This window comes from Panthera onca, chromosome D1 (assembly GCF_046562875.1).
Source record: "Panthera onca isolate mPanOnc1 chromosome D1, mPanOnc1 haplotype 2, whole genome shotgun sequence".
Classification (NCBI taxonomy): domain Eukaryota; kingdom Metazoa; phylum Chordata; class Mammalia; order Carnivora; family Felidae; genus Panthera; species Panthera onca.
This window is the reverse complement of record NC_138348.1, coordinates 55,521,563-55,538,104: the sequence shown is the minus strand read 5'-3', so window position 1 is coordinate 55,538,104 and position 16,542 is coordinate 55,521,563. Positions and strand designations below refer to the sequence as shown.

The 16,542-nt window shown below is 39.2% G+C and overlaps 1 protein-coding gene across 7 annotated transcripts in view; it reads right to left on the bottom strand.

Moving 5' to 3' along the window:
* NUP98 (nucleoporin 98 and 96 precursor) overlaps positions 1-16,542 on the bottom strand; it is a 116,136-nt gene that overhangs the window by 1,408 nt on the left and 98,186 nt on the right. For 6 of the 7 annotated variants that reach the window (XM_060605721.2, XM_060605720.2, XM_060605725.2 and 3 more), the window contains 4 exons: positions 12,477-12,698; positions 10,037-10,278; positions 4,782-4,936; positions 104-215 (listed from right to left, as the gene is read on the bottom strand). In XM_060605721.2, the coding sequence (XP_060461704.1) occupies positions 104-215; positions 4,782-4,936; positions 10,037-10,278; positions 12,477-12,698 (731 nt within the window). Of the gene's footprint in view, positions 1-103; positions 216-3,746; positions 3,790-4,781; positions 4,937-10,036; positions 10,279-12,476; positions 12,699-16,542 lie in introns of those variants that run through there. The other variant, XM_078433132.1, reaches the window with a different exon arrangement.

The window sequence follows — 16,542 nt, the reverse complement described above, 5'->3', positions numbered from 1 at the left end:
ACCAAGGATGAGGGGTGGGAAGGGAGGGCATCAGGGCAGAGGTATAATAATCATAAAGACAGGAAACATGCAGGCAGGAAGCAGGGAAAGGATGGAGGCTTACCTGACTGGGCCAGGCGATCCTTGGCATTGTAACACTGGATCTGCTGTATGCGGTTGCACAGTGAGGTCACTTTGGTGTGTAACTGCTCCATCTCATAAACTGAGCAATCCATCTACAAAGAAGCAGAGAAACCAGTTAGGCCAAGAGGAGGTCCCCTCACCCAATTCTATCCATAGACTGACTATGCAATGCTCTGAAACAACAGAGAAAACCCGCGAAACTGACTGGCAGTGTCATGTAACCACTATACAGCCTAATCACTGAGGACAAGGCGCAACCTCAGCAGTAATCCACCAGAGGAAAGTAACATATAGTACATAGAGCCCCAGAATGGACAAGTCTGGAGATTAGCATTCATGAACCATTTTAACTAGCAAGCTTTAACATGGCACCAAAAATACAGATAAATCTGGGCTCAGAGAAATTGTATGACTTCTTAAGAATGCACAGTAAGTAAAAAGTGGAGCCCAAACTAGTATTTAATTTCGGTATCCTAACTCCAAGTTCACAACCCTCTCTAAAATACCACAGGGCCCTCTTCTCACTGTATGCCCTCTCTCTATGCGTCGCGATCCATTCCTATGGCTTCAATTATGATTAATGTGCTGATGATTACTAAATCTTTAGCTTAATATTCCAATTTTCCACTCCCCTTTCCAGGGCCACTTACCCTAGCTGAGGTTATCATTACTTAAGACCTTGATCACTATCTTCAGTGTCATCCCCATTACATCCTTTTCCCTACCATCTATCCGGTAGCCAGAGTGACCTTTCTAAAAAGCAAGTCTGTATTTTTACTCTTTTTATTTTTGTTAACGTTTATTTATTTTTGAGAGACGGAAAGAGACAGAGTGTAAGCAGGGGAGGGGAAGACAGAGAGGGAGATTCAGAGTCTGAAGCAGGCTCCAGGCTCTGAGCTGTCAGCAGAGAGCCCAATGTGGGGCTTGAACCCACGAACCGGGTGATCATGACCTGGGCCGAAGTCAATTGCTTAACCAACTAAGCCACTCAGGAACCCCTGTATTTTTATTCTTTAAAAAAAAATTTTTTTTTAGTTCATTTATTTAAGTAATCTCTACCCCCAGTGTGGGGCTCCAACTCATGACCCTGAGATCAAGAGTTGCATGCTCTTCCAACTCAGCCAGCCAGGAACCCTGTATTTTTTATTCTTTATTATGTTCTGAATACTTTCCAGCAGCATCGTATTCCTGTTTGTCTCACATGTGACTCTTGGTTAGCCCTCCTCTCTCAAACTCTTAATTAACTATACTAATACCTCCTCCTTCACCAAATGCTCCTTCAACCCTTCCACGAAGTATCTCTCTCATTGAATCTATTTTTGGGCTTTGCAGAATCTACCATTTAACACCTCTACAAGTACTTTTTTATCCAAAATAATCCAGTCTTCAACTGGACTTCTAAAGGTGGTAAATAAAATGAGGTCTTTGCTCTCAAGAAATTCATAGAAAATAAAGAAACCATTGGAAATAAATCTTAAAGAATCATAAGCTATGCAGATGAATCAAAGAGGGTAATGTGGTAGAAAAACTGGATGGCTACTTCAGATTGGGGGATCAGGAAAGGATTCCTTGAGGAAGGTCATATCTAACTAGAGACCTTAATAACGAGAGGGTCAAGCTTTCTAGGCCAAGAGAACAGCTAAAACTACAAGATGGGAATGCAAAGAATGGTAAAATGCAGTTTAAAAAAATTTTTTTTCTAATGTCTATTTTTGAGAAAGACAGCAAGTGGGGGGAGGGGCAGAAAGAGGGAGACAGAATCCGAAGCAAGTTCCAGGTTCTGAGCTACCAGCACAGAGCCTAACACAGGGCTCGAACTCATGAACTGCGAGATCATGCCCTGAGCTGAAGTCAGATGCTCAACCAACTGAGCACTATCCAGGTACCTGGGTGCAGAGTTTAAAAGCAGTTTAAAATGCAGAGTTTAAAGAGGAGAATAGAAAAAGATAAAACTGGAGAGGTTTTATATACCAGTGGATCATAACTGGGGTCCTTAGAATTTTGAAAGTCTGTGAACTTGGACTGGGAAAAATTTTTACTAAAGTTTTTTTTTACTAAAAATTAGCATTTAATTATTAATGTGGATGTCAAGCAATAACTGTGACTTTGTCATCAGCAGAAATCACAGCTATTTTCATATTACATTACAGTTGTTAGTGATTTTTAAATGTAGTATTTCAAAATTAGAGTAGTTAGAAGATCCACTGCTGAGCTTGTTATTTAAGATCTTAATAAAGCAGTTATTACTTACTATAAGTTCTTAATATTTTGGTAACTATATTTTAACATAACTGGTTTCTTTTGTAATCCCATGTATTCAAATTTTTGCAACAAAACACATTAGACAGCCATCCATGGGCTTTACCAGACTGTCAAGGAGGTCCATGGCACGAAAAAGGTAAGAATTATTCATGCAGAGCTTTTAAGACTTCCTAAGGAGCACTTTATTCTAAGTGAAATGACAAGCCCCTGGAATGATTTTAGAGTGAGATTATATGATTTGTATATTAGATCACTCTGGGGCACGTGGGTGGCTTAGCCAGTTAAGCATCTGACTCTTGATTTCAGCTCAGATCATGATCTCCTGGTCAGGAGATCGAGCCCTGCATTGGGCTCTGTGCTGACAGTGCTGAGGCCTGCTTGGGATTCTCTTTCTCTGCGCCTCCTCCACTCATTCACTCTCTCAAAATAAATAAACGTTAAAATAAAAATTAAAAAAAAAAAAAAAAAAAAAGAGGATCACTTTGGTTGCTGTGTGGAAATAAATTGTAAAGGAACAAGTGTAGAAGCAGGGAGGCCAATTAGGTGTCTACTACAGCAGTCCAGGTGAGAGATTTTGTGATTTTACTACACCTACACGGTTTCCCTTTCCACTCCACACACCAATACTTACTCTTATTAAAAGTTCGCTGGAAGCACTATGATCTCTCTGACCTCTAGACTCATACTTACGCTATTCTCTCTGCTAAAGCATTCTGTCCCACCCATCCTTCTTTTTCATCTGAAAGAAATGAGACTCACTTCTAGAAAGCCTTACTATAACCCTCAGACTGGGTTAGGTACTCGATTTATGTGTTGCTGTAAGATACTCTGTGCTTAATCGTTACACGTACCATTCTATAGTAACTGTTGGTTGACCTGGAAATATCTTCCTCAACAAAATTATTACTTTGGTAAGGGTAAAACATACAGTACTGCTTACCTTCATATCCCCCAAATCCACCAGTGCTTGGGACATAGTAAGTTCTCAATAACTAGATTGTGTTAAAGTATTAATGTTCAACTAGAAAAGAGTTTTCTTCAGTGATAATTTAGGGATGATGCTCTTAATCCATCTTAAACATGTAGCAAATAAGTTATGCATATTATGTGCCAGGCACTATACTAGTAGTGGGAATTCTGATAAGGGTAACAGATAATAATTACTAAGCACTTAGTATATATAAAGTAGTCTGCTAAAACACAGTGTATTTTGTTTAAGCTTTGTGACAACTGTCAGTATCTATGATAATCTGTGCCATTAACTTATTTGCTTAAGGTCACATAGCTAATGAGTGAGAACCATTAATTGAATCTAACAGTTTGGCTCTAGAACTCGATTCTTAACCTCTATGTTCTATTACCTTTAATCTTAAAGAAGATCTCCCCAAAAGGTGCTCATGATAACTGCAAGACAGATGTAGATAAGTAACTAAAATACAGTTAGTAGACTAATGTACCAAGTGCTTTGGTAGTAAAAAATAAAGTGCAATAAACATTTCTTGGGGAAAACGAGAACAAAATAGAGCTTACAGCAATGTAAATTTTTTTTTTAAGGTTATTTTGAGAGAGAGGGGGCTATGGGCATAGAGGTAGAGGGAGACAGACAATCCCAAGCAGGCTCTGTGCTATGACCACACAGCCCCATGTAGGGAGGTCTCCATCCCATGAACCAGGAGATCATGACCTGAGCAGAAACCAAGAGTCAGATGCTTAACTGAATGAGCCACCCAGGTGCCCCCAGCAATGCAGATCTTAAAGGATGAATGTATGTGTGCTCAAGAGTGAAATAAAACAAATTCTGCTGGAAACTCCATGAGTAATTTAGTGTGATTAGAGAAGGTGACATCTGGAATGTGGGGGTAACACTAGTAGGAATAAGCAGGAGTGAAAGGTAAAAGCCTTTATATGGGCTTTAATTCTATATTCCAGAGTTTGGTCTTTGTGCTATAAGCAATGGAGGTCTCTCTTATGATCTTATCAAGACTGACCCCAATACATTTTAATGAAGACTAAAAAAACTGTTAATATATGCAATTTTAAACATGCCAAATGATGTATGAAACTACCTTCACCAAATCTCTGACCTTCCTATCTCTCTCATCCCTGAGTTGTTCACTCAAACTAGGGCTAGACAAGGGGAGACTATGGACAAGCCTCGGGCATGTCTACTGTACGTACCACTGGTAATAAGTACAAAACAGAAGTTTTTTTTTAAGTTTTGATACAGGTGTCATAGTGATTACAGCAAATTAGCCTCATCAAAACATCCCTTTTGCACTGACCATTCTATCTTTGCCATTAAGTTTTTCAAGTGGTCGCTCAGGCCTTTTGAGGTCTCTGTGGCTTTAACGGCCAGGGAAAAGGAAAACCAAGCAGTAGTTCAAAGACTCAGGTACCTGCTGTATCTGGTGAAGCATCTCCATGACCCGAATATAGTCCAAGTAAACAAGTCCTGATGTTTCCCAGTCCTGGATTAGGCTGCTGCGCTCTGGAGGTGCCAGGTCTTCCAAGAACCCCTTCAGGTAGTCATAGTTCTCATTAATGATGGCATCTGAAGAAACAAAATATTAAGCACTATGTCTGCACAAGTATATGGTTCTCAAAAGTACACAGATGCCATGACAGAAATCCAAAACAGGAAGGAAGGGGAAATAATGTTGGGTCGAACTAGAGAATTGCACAGATATTTCAAGTAGATATCTTGAAATTCTCCAAAGAAAAATGTGAAAAAGTTCTTGCTTCAGTTCCCCAAACAGAGACATCTGGGTGTTTTTTTCTGTTTTCTTTTTCTTCCTTTTTTTTTTTTCCTTTAATTTATTATTTATTTTTGAGAAGAAGAGGGTATGAGCCAGGGAGGGGCAGAGAGGAAGGGAGAATCTCAAGCAGGCTCTGCGCTGTCAGTGCAGAATCTGACATGGGGCTAGAACTCACGAAACTGTGAGATCATGACCTGAGCTGAAATCAAGAGTCGGATGCTTAACCAACTGAGCCACCCAGGCACCCCTCTGTTTTCTTTCTTGAGACATAATTGACCTATAACATTATGTTAGTTTCAGATACACAACATAACAATTCAATACTTGGATATATCGCAAAATGATCAACCACAATGTCTGGTTATGTTACCATACAGAATTATTTTTTTCTTCTGATGAGAACTTTTAAGATTTACTCTATTAGCAACTTTCTTTTTTTTAAAGATTTTATTTCTAAGTAACCTCTACACCCATTGTGGGGCTTGAACTCACAACCCCAAGACCAAGAGTTGCATGCTCCACTGACTGAGTCAGCCTGGCTCCCCCTCTATTATTAGCAACTTGCAAATATGCAACACAGTATTATTAACTATGGTTGCCATGCTGTATATTTCATCCTCATGACTTATTTATTTTGTAATTGGAAGTTTGTATCTTTTGACTCCCTTATTCATTTTGCCCACTTCCACCTCCCACCTCTCTGGCAACCACCAATCTGTTCTCTGTATCTATAAGCCTTTTTTTTTTTTTTTTTTCTTATTTTAAAGATTCCCCAGATAATGTGATATCATGCAGTATTTGTCTTTCTCTGACTTAGCATAATGCCTTGAGGTCCATCCATATTGTTGCAAATACTAAGATTTCATTCTTATTTATGGTTGAATAATAATCCATTGCCTATATATACAATACACACACACACACACACACACACACACACACACACACACACTGTTTTCGTTATCCATCCACTGATAGACACTTAGGTTGTCTCCCTATCTTGGCTACTGTAAATAATGCTGCAATGAATATGGAGTTTCATGTATCTTTTTGAGTTGTGTTTTCATTTTTTTTTTTGGATAGCTACCTGGAAATGGAATGACTGAATCATATGGTAGGTAGTTCTATTTTTAACTTTCTTTTCTTTTTTCTTTTTTAATGTTTATTTACTTTTTTATTTAAAAAATTGTTTTTACATTTATTTATTTTTGAGAGACAGAGAGAGACCGAGCACAAGTGGGGGAGAGGCAGAGAGAGGAGGAGACAGAATCCGAAGCAGGCTTCCAGGCTCTGAGCTGTCAGCACAGAGCCTGACGTGGACCTGAACTCATAAATCGTGAGATCCTGACCCGAGCCGAAGTAGAATGCTTAACCGATTCGGCCACCCAGGCACCCCAATGTTTATTTTATTTACTTTTTGAGAGAGCAAGAGACACAGTGTGAGTGGGGAGAGGCAGAGAGAGGGGGAGACACAGAATCTGAAGTAGGCTCCAGGCCCTGGACTGTCAGCACAGAGCCCGAAGTGGGGCTTGAATTCACAAACCGCGAGATCATGAGCTGAGCCAAAGTTGAATGCTTAACAGACTGAGGGGCCCAGGTGCCCCTATTCTTAATTTTCTGAGGAACCTCCATATTGTTTTCCATAGCGGCTGCACCAATTTACATGTCCGCTAACAGTGCACAAGGGTTCCCTTTTCTCCACATCCTCACCAGCCTTATTTATTTTTTTTGACAACAGCAATTTTAACAGGGATGAGGTGGTATCTCACTGTGGTTTTGATATGCATTTCTGATTAGTGGCACATATCATTTCATGTGACTGTGAGCCATCTATATATATCTTATTTAGGAAAATGTCTACTCGATACTCTGCCTATTTTTTTTTTTAATTTTTTAATCTTTACTTATTTTTGAGAGAGAGAGAGAGAGAGAACAAACAAGCGAGCAGGGGAGAAACTGAGAGAGAGGGAGACACAGAATCCAAAGCAGGTTCTAGGCTCCGAGCTGTCAGCACAGAGCCTGATGTGGGGCTCGAACTCACGAACCGTGAGATCATGACCTGAGCTGTAGTCAGATGCTCAACCGACCGAGCCACCCAGGCATTTTCCTCTGCCTATTTTTCAATCAGGTTTTTTTTGGTTATTTTTAGGAGTTCTTTAAATTTTTTTTTTAAACATTTATTTTTGAGAGACAGAGCATTAGTAGGGGAGGGGCAGAGAGAGAGGGAGACACAGAATCTGAAGCAGGCTCCAGGCTCTGAGCTGTCAGCACACAGCCTGAAGCAGGGCTTGAATTCACAAACCACGAGATCATGACCTGAGCTGAAGTCAGACACCCAAATGACTGAGCCACCCAGGTGCTGCTTTTAGCTTGATGTAGTCCCATTTATTTCTGCTTTTGTTGCCTTTGCTTTTGGTGTCACATCCCAAAAAAAAAAAAAAAAAAAAAAAAAAATCATCATCAAGATGGATGTCAAGGAGCTTACTACCTATGTTTTCTTCTAGTTTTATGCCTTCAGGTCTTACAGTTCAAGTCTTTATCCATTTTGAGTTAACTTTTGTATATGGTGTAAGACAATGGTCCAGTTTCATTATTTTGCATATGGCTGTCCAGTCTTCCCAATGCCATTTATTGAAGACTGTATATTCTTGGCTCTTTTGTCATAAATTGACCACATACGTGTGGGTTTATTTCTGGGCTTTCTACTCTTGATTTTAAAGTTTATTTTTTAGATTTAAGACACAGAGAGCACAAACAGAGAGGGGAGGGGCGGGGAAGAGAATCCTAAGCAGAGCCCAACATGGGGCTTGAACTCATGAATGTGGGATCATGACCTGAGTTGAAATCAGGAGCGGACACTTAATCGACTGAGCCACCCAGGCACCCCCTGGGCTCTCTACTCTGTTCCAATGATCTATGTGTCTGTTTTCAGGCCTATACCATACTGTTTTAGTTTCTTACAGCTTTGTAACTGAATTTGAAATCAGGGAGTGTGATGTCTCCAGCTTTGTTCTTCGTTCTCAAGATCACTTTGGCTACTGGAGGTCTTTTGTGGTTCCACGCATATTTTAGAGTTGTTTGTTCTACTTTTGTGAAAAATGCCACTGGAATTTTGGCAGAAATTGCACTGAATCTGTAGACTGTTTTAGTAGATCGATATTTTAACAATATCAATTCTTCCAATCCACAAGCATGGAATATCTTTCCATTTCTTTGTGTCTTTAATTTCCTTTAATCACTGTCATAGTTTTTAGGGTATAGGTCTTTGATCTCTTTGGTTAAATTTATTCCTAGGTATTTTATTCTTTTAGATGCAATTGAAAACAGGATTGTTTTCTTAATTTCTCTGATAGTTCATTATTAGTATATGGAATTGCAACAGATTTCTATATATTGATTTTGTATCCTGCAATTTACTGAATTCATTTATTCCAAGAGTTTTTTTGGTGGAGTCTTCAGGGTTTTCTATATATAATCATCATGTCATCTGCAAACGATATAGTTTTATTTCTTCCTTTCCAGTTTGGATGCCTCTTATTTATTTTTCTTGACTAACTGCTCTGACTAGGACTTCCAATATTATGTTGAACAAATGTGGTGAAAGTGGGCATCCTTGTCTTCTTCCTGATCTTAGAGGAAAAGCTGAAAGCTTTTCACCATTGAATATGATGTTAGCTGTGGGTTTGTCATATATGGCCTTTATTATTGAGGTATGCTCCTTCTATGCCAACTAGTTTTTATCATAAATGGATGCTGAATTTGTCAAATACTTTTCCTGCATCTCTTGAGACAATCATAGGATTTTTATCGTTTATTTTATTAGTATGGTGTATCACACTGTTTGGTTAAACCATCCCTGTTATAAATCCCATTTGATCATGGTGTATAATCCTTTTAATGTATTGCTGAATTCGGTTTGCTAATAATATGCTGAGAATTTTTACATCTATGTTCATCAGGAATATTGGTCTGTACCAATATGGTTTTTCTTATGATATCCTTGTCTGGTTTGATATTAGGATAATGCTGACCTTATAAAATGAGTTTGGAAGTATTCTCCTCTCTTCTATTTTTTGGAAGAGTTTGAGAAGGATTGGTATTAATTCTATGTTAGGTAGAATTCACTAGTGAAGCCATCTGGTCCAGGACTTTTATTTGTAGGGAGTTTTTTTTGTTTTGTTTTTTTTTAATTTTTTTTAACATTTATTTATTTTTGAGACAGAGAGAGACAGAGCATGAACAGGGGAGGGGAAGAGAGAGAGGGAGACACAGAATGTGAAAAAGGCTCTAGGCTCTGAGCTGTCAGCACAGAGTCTGACGCGGGGCTCGAACTCACGGACCGTGAGATCATGACCTGAGCCGAAGTCGGATACTTAACCGACCAAGCCACCCAGGCGCCCCAAGGGAGTTTTTTGATTACCAATTCAATCTGTTTTACTAGTAACTGGTCTGTTCAGATTTTCTATTTCTTCATGATTCAGTCTTAGAAGGCTGTATGTTTCTAGGAATTTATCCAATTCTTCAAGATTGCCCAATTTGTTGGTATGTACCTGTTCACAGTAGTCTCTTAATGATCCTTTGTATTTCTAAGGTATCAGTTATCTCTTTTTTAATTTTGGTGAATAAAATTCCCTAAGTACACGAAGAGTTTAACATAATTCATGCATATCAAGCATATCCTTGGCAAATGGTGACGTAACAATATTGCTGTCAACCTGTCCCTCTAGCCTCTCCAGGCCACGTTTCCTCTGCACAGAGAACTCTTGCAAGTGTAATCTGATGCAAGACCTCAAAGTCCCATAGAGAATATCATCTCTGGCCAGACTAATCATGGCATTCAGAGACTGGAAGAATTTGGGGTAATTTCAGGAGACACGGGCCCTAGGAGGACTCACCAGAAGCTAAGTGCCTGATGATGAGTTTGTGGCAGCGGTTCCAGTGTCCAGCTTTAAACAAATAGAGGGCCTCCAAATGCTTGTCAGATTCCATGTGTGCTCTCACTGCTTTGGCCTCATTAATCCACTCAGCAGGCACACAAAGCTTTTGGGTCAGGAAAGTCTCCTTAGCCCAAGACTCAGGGGTCTCCAATAGTTGGCAGTGCCGGGTAAGCAGCTCTCGAACAGCATTCTCACGCACGCTGTAAGAAGAAAGACAATGCTGAATAAATTCTATCTTCGTTGATGGAGAAGACTGCCTCAGACAATGCAGAGTGATCCATGGGATAGTCTCTCAAACTGCAAGTCTTAACCCTTATTGGACTTCAAACTTCACTTAAAAAAAAAAAAAAGTCACCATATCTACATTTATTTTTTAAATGAAATAGTATCTAAGCACGTTATATTTTCATGATCAAAAAAGTCTGAAAACTAATACTCTAGGAAAGGTTGTCTAGGGCTAAGAAAAGCTTTCCCTTTCTTTTCCTTATTTTCTTTCTTGTAACAGGAGATGAAGGACTAGGATAGGAGAATGCTATTCTGCACAGAGCAGTTGTTTGCAGTTCATTCCCAACCTTCTTCCTTCCTTTTCTCCCATATGGTCAGTACAAGTAAACAAAGTAGTTTTTAAAGGTAAGGCCTCTTCCAGGTCCTTGTTTGCTTTTTTTTTCCCCTTCAAAACTACCAACTTTCCTAATTCATTTCTCTCTACCTCTAGATTTAGGCTACCCTCATTCTTTCTGATCTCAAGTCCCCTTAGAGTCCTTATCTATCTGGGCCAAAGGACCAGCCATTTAAATTTCAAATCCAAACAAGTATTCTCATTTTAGATTCTTTTCTGAACACCTTTCAAGGCTTTTCAAGGACCCCCCAATCTCATCTTAACTGTTTCTTTTTAAAAATTCTTTATCAGGGGCACCTGGCTGGCTCAGTAGGGGGTGGTGAGTTTGAGCCCCATATTGGATACAGAGATAACTTGAATAAATTAAATAAATAAACAGAAATAGGATCTGCTTGAGCCTACTCTGAATCATCAGTTTTATTAGCCAGACTTTTAACCTCTGAAATTCCCCATGAATTTATTTAAATAAACTCAAAGGAAAAGTATGAAATAATTTTGCTTCCTGGTAAGGGAGAAGAGGAGAAATTCCTTTAAGGGAAGGCTGTGCTAGATGCTTTATACTTCTACTCTCTTTCTGTAAAAAAAAAAAAAAAAAAAAAAAAAAAAAAAAAAAAAAGTTGAATTAAGCAATCTCAATGCCCATCATGGGGCTCAAACTCATGACCCAAATGAAGATCAAGAGTCACACACTTGGCTAAGTCAACTTTTCCTCCTTTAATCCCACAACCACCTTTGATTAGATACAGATTAATATTATGATTTTATAGATAAAGAGTAAGCTTTACTCCAGGTCAAAGTGAGTACATGATGGATCTAGAACTGAGGCAAGTCTGACTACAAAACTCAACTCCTTTTCACACTGTATCACATGACAGTTAATGCAGCATAATGATTAAGAGCACAGACTCTGGATGTCTTGAGTTGGAAGACTCTGCCATTTACTAGCTATGTGACCTTGAGCAAAAGTTACTCTCTCCCTGCCTTGGGCTGCTCATCTGTAAAACACAGATTGTAAGAGTGTTACTTTATAAAGTCATTATGAGCACTAATTTTGATATAAAGTATTTACAACAGAGTGTATATCCATATAAAAGTACTATGCAACAAAGTACTATATAAATGTTTTTGTTACTAGTGTAATGCCATGCTACTACCATTAACAGGAAAAAAATCTCCATCAATTTATCTCATTCACACCATGGAGAAAAGGCAATTTCAGGATAGAGAACCAAATCCTAACACACCTAAGTAAGGATATATTGGTAAATATGATGCTACCAAACTTGAGGGGTAGGCATGGGTGGATGGCAAGGGAAGGCCAGAGAGGGAGAAAGGCAACAGAGAGAAAAAGTCAGGGAAGCTCCCTGCCAACTCATTATATCACTTCACAGATCCACTGAGGCAGCTCAGCAAGTATTATTTCTGCATAATACCTAAACATGCCACATTCAACTGAATCTATGTCTGTGTTAATGGGTTGCCCCATGTGGATATACCCTTCCTCTTCTACTTAATTATTTCCTGTTCTTGTCTAAAGTTTTCCATGATCACTGCAGTTCACAGAGATCTCTCCTGAGAAACAGCATTATTTGGCACTAAACTTCTAACTTGTTCACATGAACACAGAGACAGCTGTGGACTGAACGGTCTTAAAGTTTATCACAAGGCTGGACCGAAAATACATTCTAGACGCTTACTTAATGAATTAAACCCTAAGAGACTGATTCTTTGCCCCTGTAGCCTTAGGTGTACCTCGTGGGTTCATGGCATCTCACTCACCTTGAGTTGTCAATATGCAGGAAGACAAAGATGGCCCACTCCCAGAGGCCCTCACTTTCCAGTTGGCCAGCAAAACTGGCCTGTAGCACACCCTCACACTGGTCTGAGAGATGAGTATAGTTAAGAGCCCGCAGCACCTCCCACAAGTGCCAGCTTAGGCGGTAATCCAAAGGATCTGCTGTTACGCTTCGAGGCTCCAACAGCTGGTTGAGATCATAATGTCTGCAAAGGAGAATGTGCGGAGTGTTACCACATCAAGGCAGCAGACCACCTGCACTGAACAAATCAACTGTTCTGGCTATGGCTTAGGAGATAATAAAGGCAGGCACCCTAGAACAGAAGCGTTATAGACCACATGGTCTCCCTCTGAGATTGTGCTGTATCAATCTACTTCTAGGTTCAGCCAGATTACAGAGCCTACCAAAAATGAAGGCAGCTCCTCTTCTGTGGCTGTGGGATCTGACAGGTATGCTGGTATTTGTTTGGCCTAGATATTTATTGTCCTGGTACACAGAGTCTTCATAATTCTTACTCTTCATTCCTTTGCTTTAGTGTTGATACCTTTCTTAACCATTTAAAACACACAGTTATCTTAGGATCTTTCAAACTTCTCTATTATATGGAGCTGTCGGAGTGCTAACTCTCCAACAGCTAACTAGTCTTCATGATGGTTATTTCCTTCTAAGAGGTTTATAATTTTTGCCTCTGATTTTGTCTACAGTGGGGAGTATTTTTTATATAAGGACATTCAGGTGTCCTGGGTTTTTAAAGTGTCCCTATACAGGGGCGCCTGGGTGGCGCAGTCGGTTAAGCGTCCGACTTCAGCCAGGTCACGATCTCGCGGTCCGTGAGTTCGAGCCCCGCGTCAGGCTCTGGGCTGATGGCTCGGAGCCTGGAGCCTGTTTCCGATTCTGTGTCTCCCTCTCTCTCTGCCCCTCCCCCTTTCATGCTCTGTCTCTGTCCCAAAAATAAATAAAAAACGTTGAAAAAAAAAAAAAAAATTAAAAAAAAAAAAAAAAAAAAAAGTGTCCCTATACAGACTTTTACCTTTTCTTCTGCTGGGAGCCCAAAGATTTCAATGGTCCTAGACTAGTTAATGTGTAAAGTTCTTAGCTTGCAATTCCAGATCGTAAGAATAGTAGAAAGTAAGATCTCATGCTTCTAAGTTTTAGAGCTTAGACTACCAATCAATAATTTTCCTTTTCACCTAAGATCCAGACATTTTATAACTTTTTAACACTTCTCAGGTAATGAACAGAATGTTTCTAGACCAGTGTTGTCAAACTGAACTTTGTGGGATGATAGAAATGCTCTGTAATCTGTCCTGATCAATGATAGCCAATAGTCAATACAGGTGCCTATCAGACACTTGAAATGTGGATACTATAAATAACTTAATTTTAAGTTTTACTTAAATATTCATATGTGAATAGCAGCTATTATATTGGACAGTGTAGTTTAGACTATTTGTGAAGGACAGAGTGTGGATTTTATGTAAGGTCTTAGTCCACAGCAATTCTATCTTTCCTGAGAACAAGGTTTACTATCTCCTTCTGGCGCTGGTTTCTCTATTTCTGGCACCTTGAGATATCCTTCTTTTTCTTTTTTTGACATAAAAAAAACCTGACATACAGTAAACATAACATATTTATAATGCACAATTTTCATTAAGTTTCAATATATGCACACACTGCGAATTTACCACCAAGGTCAAGATAACAAACACACTCATCACCTCCAAAAATTTTTTTATGCCCCTTTGTAATCCCTCTCTTCCTGCCTCTCCTTACACCCTCTCTTCCTGGGCAACCAGCTTTCTGTGATTAATCAGTTTGCATTTTCCAGAATTTTATATAGATTAGAATCATAGAGTAGGTATGCTTCCAGGTACTTTTTTGTCTCACCTCTTCCAAAACCAAGTAAAATTATCCTGCGATTCACTATGCTAATTATGTGTATCAACTGCTGAGTAGCATTCCATTACATAAATATACCACATCTTGTTTACCTATTCAGCTGTTGGTGGAAATTTGGCTTGTTTCCAGGTCTGGACCATTATAAACAAAACTGCTATAAACATCTGTATACAAACATGTTTTCATTACTTTTGAGTTAATACCTAGGAGTGGCATGACTGGACCATATGCATGCAGGTATGTCTAACTTTTTAAGCCAAATTGTTTACCACAGTGCCAATATCATTTTATATTTTTACCAGCAGTGTATGAGAATTCCAGTTGCTCCACATCTATGACAACATTGGGTAGTGTACGTCTTTTTAATTTCCAGTCATTCTAATATGTGGGTAGTGGTATCCCATGATGGTTTTAACTTGCATTTCCCTGTTAGCTACTGATGCTGAACATTTTTTCGTGTGCTTGACATCCAGGTCTTCTTTGGTAAAGGAACTGTTTAAATATTTTGCCTATGTTTAAAATTGGGTTGTTTTGTTATTATTGAGGTTCTTATTGTTTTATTTATTTATTTGCTTATTTATTTATTTGAGAGAGAGAGAGAGACAGAGAGAGAGGGTCTGAGAGAATCAATCCCAAGCAGGCTCCACACCCAGTGCGGAGCCTGATGTGGGGCTTGATCCCATGACCCTGGGATCATGACCTGAGCCAAAATCAAGAGTCAGATGCTTAACTGACTGAGCCACCCAGGCATCCCTACTATTACAGAGTTTTAAGAGTTCTTTATATGATCTGGATACAAGTTTTTTATCAGATATATGAATTGCAAGTATCTTCCTCCAATCTGTGGACGCTCAATGGACTGAGCCGCCCAGGCACCCCCAGTGACCAGCAGTTTTTAATTTTGCTGAAGTCCAGTTTACCATTTTTTTCCTCTACAGACTGTATATTTAGGGTCAAAAAAATCTTTGCCTAACTCACAGTTGTAAAGATTTTCTGGTTTGTTTTCTGCTTTAAGTTTGAAATTTAGGTTTCTGATTCATTTTGAACTGGACACATAATAGAAATAAGCAGTAAAACCAAAAGCTAGTAGACTATCAAGAAAAAAAAGAGAAAAAACACATATTACCAATATCAATCAGGAGAGAGACACAGATCATACATACATTTTAAAAGGTTAATAAGGAAAAATGTTATGAATAACTTTATGCCAATAAACTTGGTGACTTCAATGAAACAAATTCCTTAGAAGAAGCAAATGATCAAAACTGACTCAAGAATAAGCAGAAAGCCTCAACAGTCTAGTAAGGAAGTTGATTTCATAGTTTAAAAATTTTTTAGTGTTTTATTTTTTAATTTTTTAATGTTTATTTCTGAGACAGAGAGAGACAGAGAATGAGCGGGGGAGGGGCAGACAGAGGGGGAGACACAGAATCCGAAGCAGGCTCCAGGCTCCCGCACAGAGCCCGATGCGGGGCTCGAACCCACAAACCGTGAGATCATGACCTGAGCCGAAGTCAGTCGCTCAACCAGCTGAGCCACCCAGGCGCCTGTTTATTTTTTGAGAGACAGAGCATTGAGTGGGGGAGGATCAGAGAGAGAGGGAGACACAGAATCTGAAGCAGATTTTGAGTTGTCAGCATACAGCCCGATGCGGGGCTCGAATCCACGAGTTGTGCAATCATAGTCTGAGCTGAAGTTGGACACTTAACCAACTGAGCCACCCAGGCGCCCTTATTTTATAGTTTAAAAACTTTAATTAAACAATAAAAATGGAAAACTTCTGCTCTTCATTTTATTAAGAAAATGAGGGGCGCAGAGTGGCTCAGTCGGTTAAGTGTCTGACTTTTGATTTTGGCTCAGGTCATGATCTCATGGTTTGTGAGATCGAGCCCCGTATTGCGCTCTGTGCTGACAGTGCAGAGCCTGCTTGGGATTCTCTCTCCAGCTCTCTCTCCCCCACCCCTGCTCATGTAGGTACATGTGTGTGCACACTCTCTCTCTCAAAATAAAGAAAAAGAAAATGAAAAAACAAGACTTTATATTAGGATGATTAAAAAAATTAATGATAAAGGACTAATATCTAGAATATATAAAGAAATATTGCAATACAGGAACTCTTTTAAAAAACAGGCAAAAAAAATGTGAAGAGA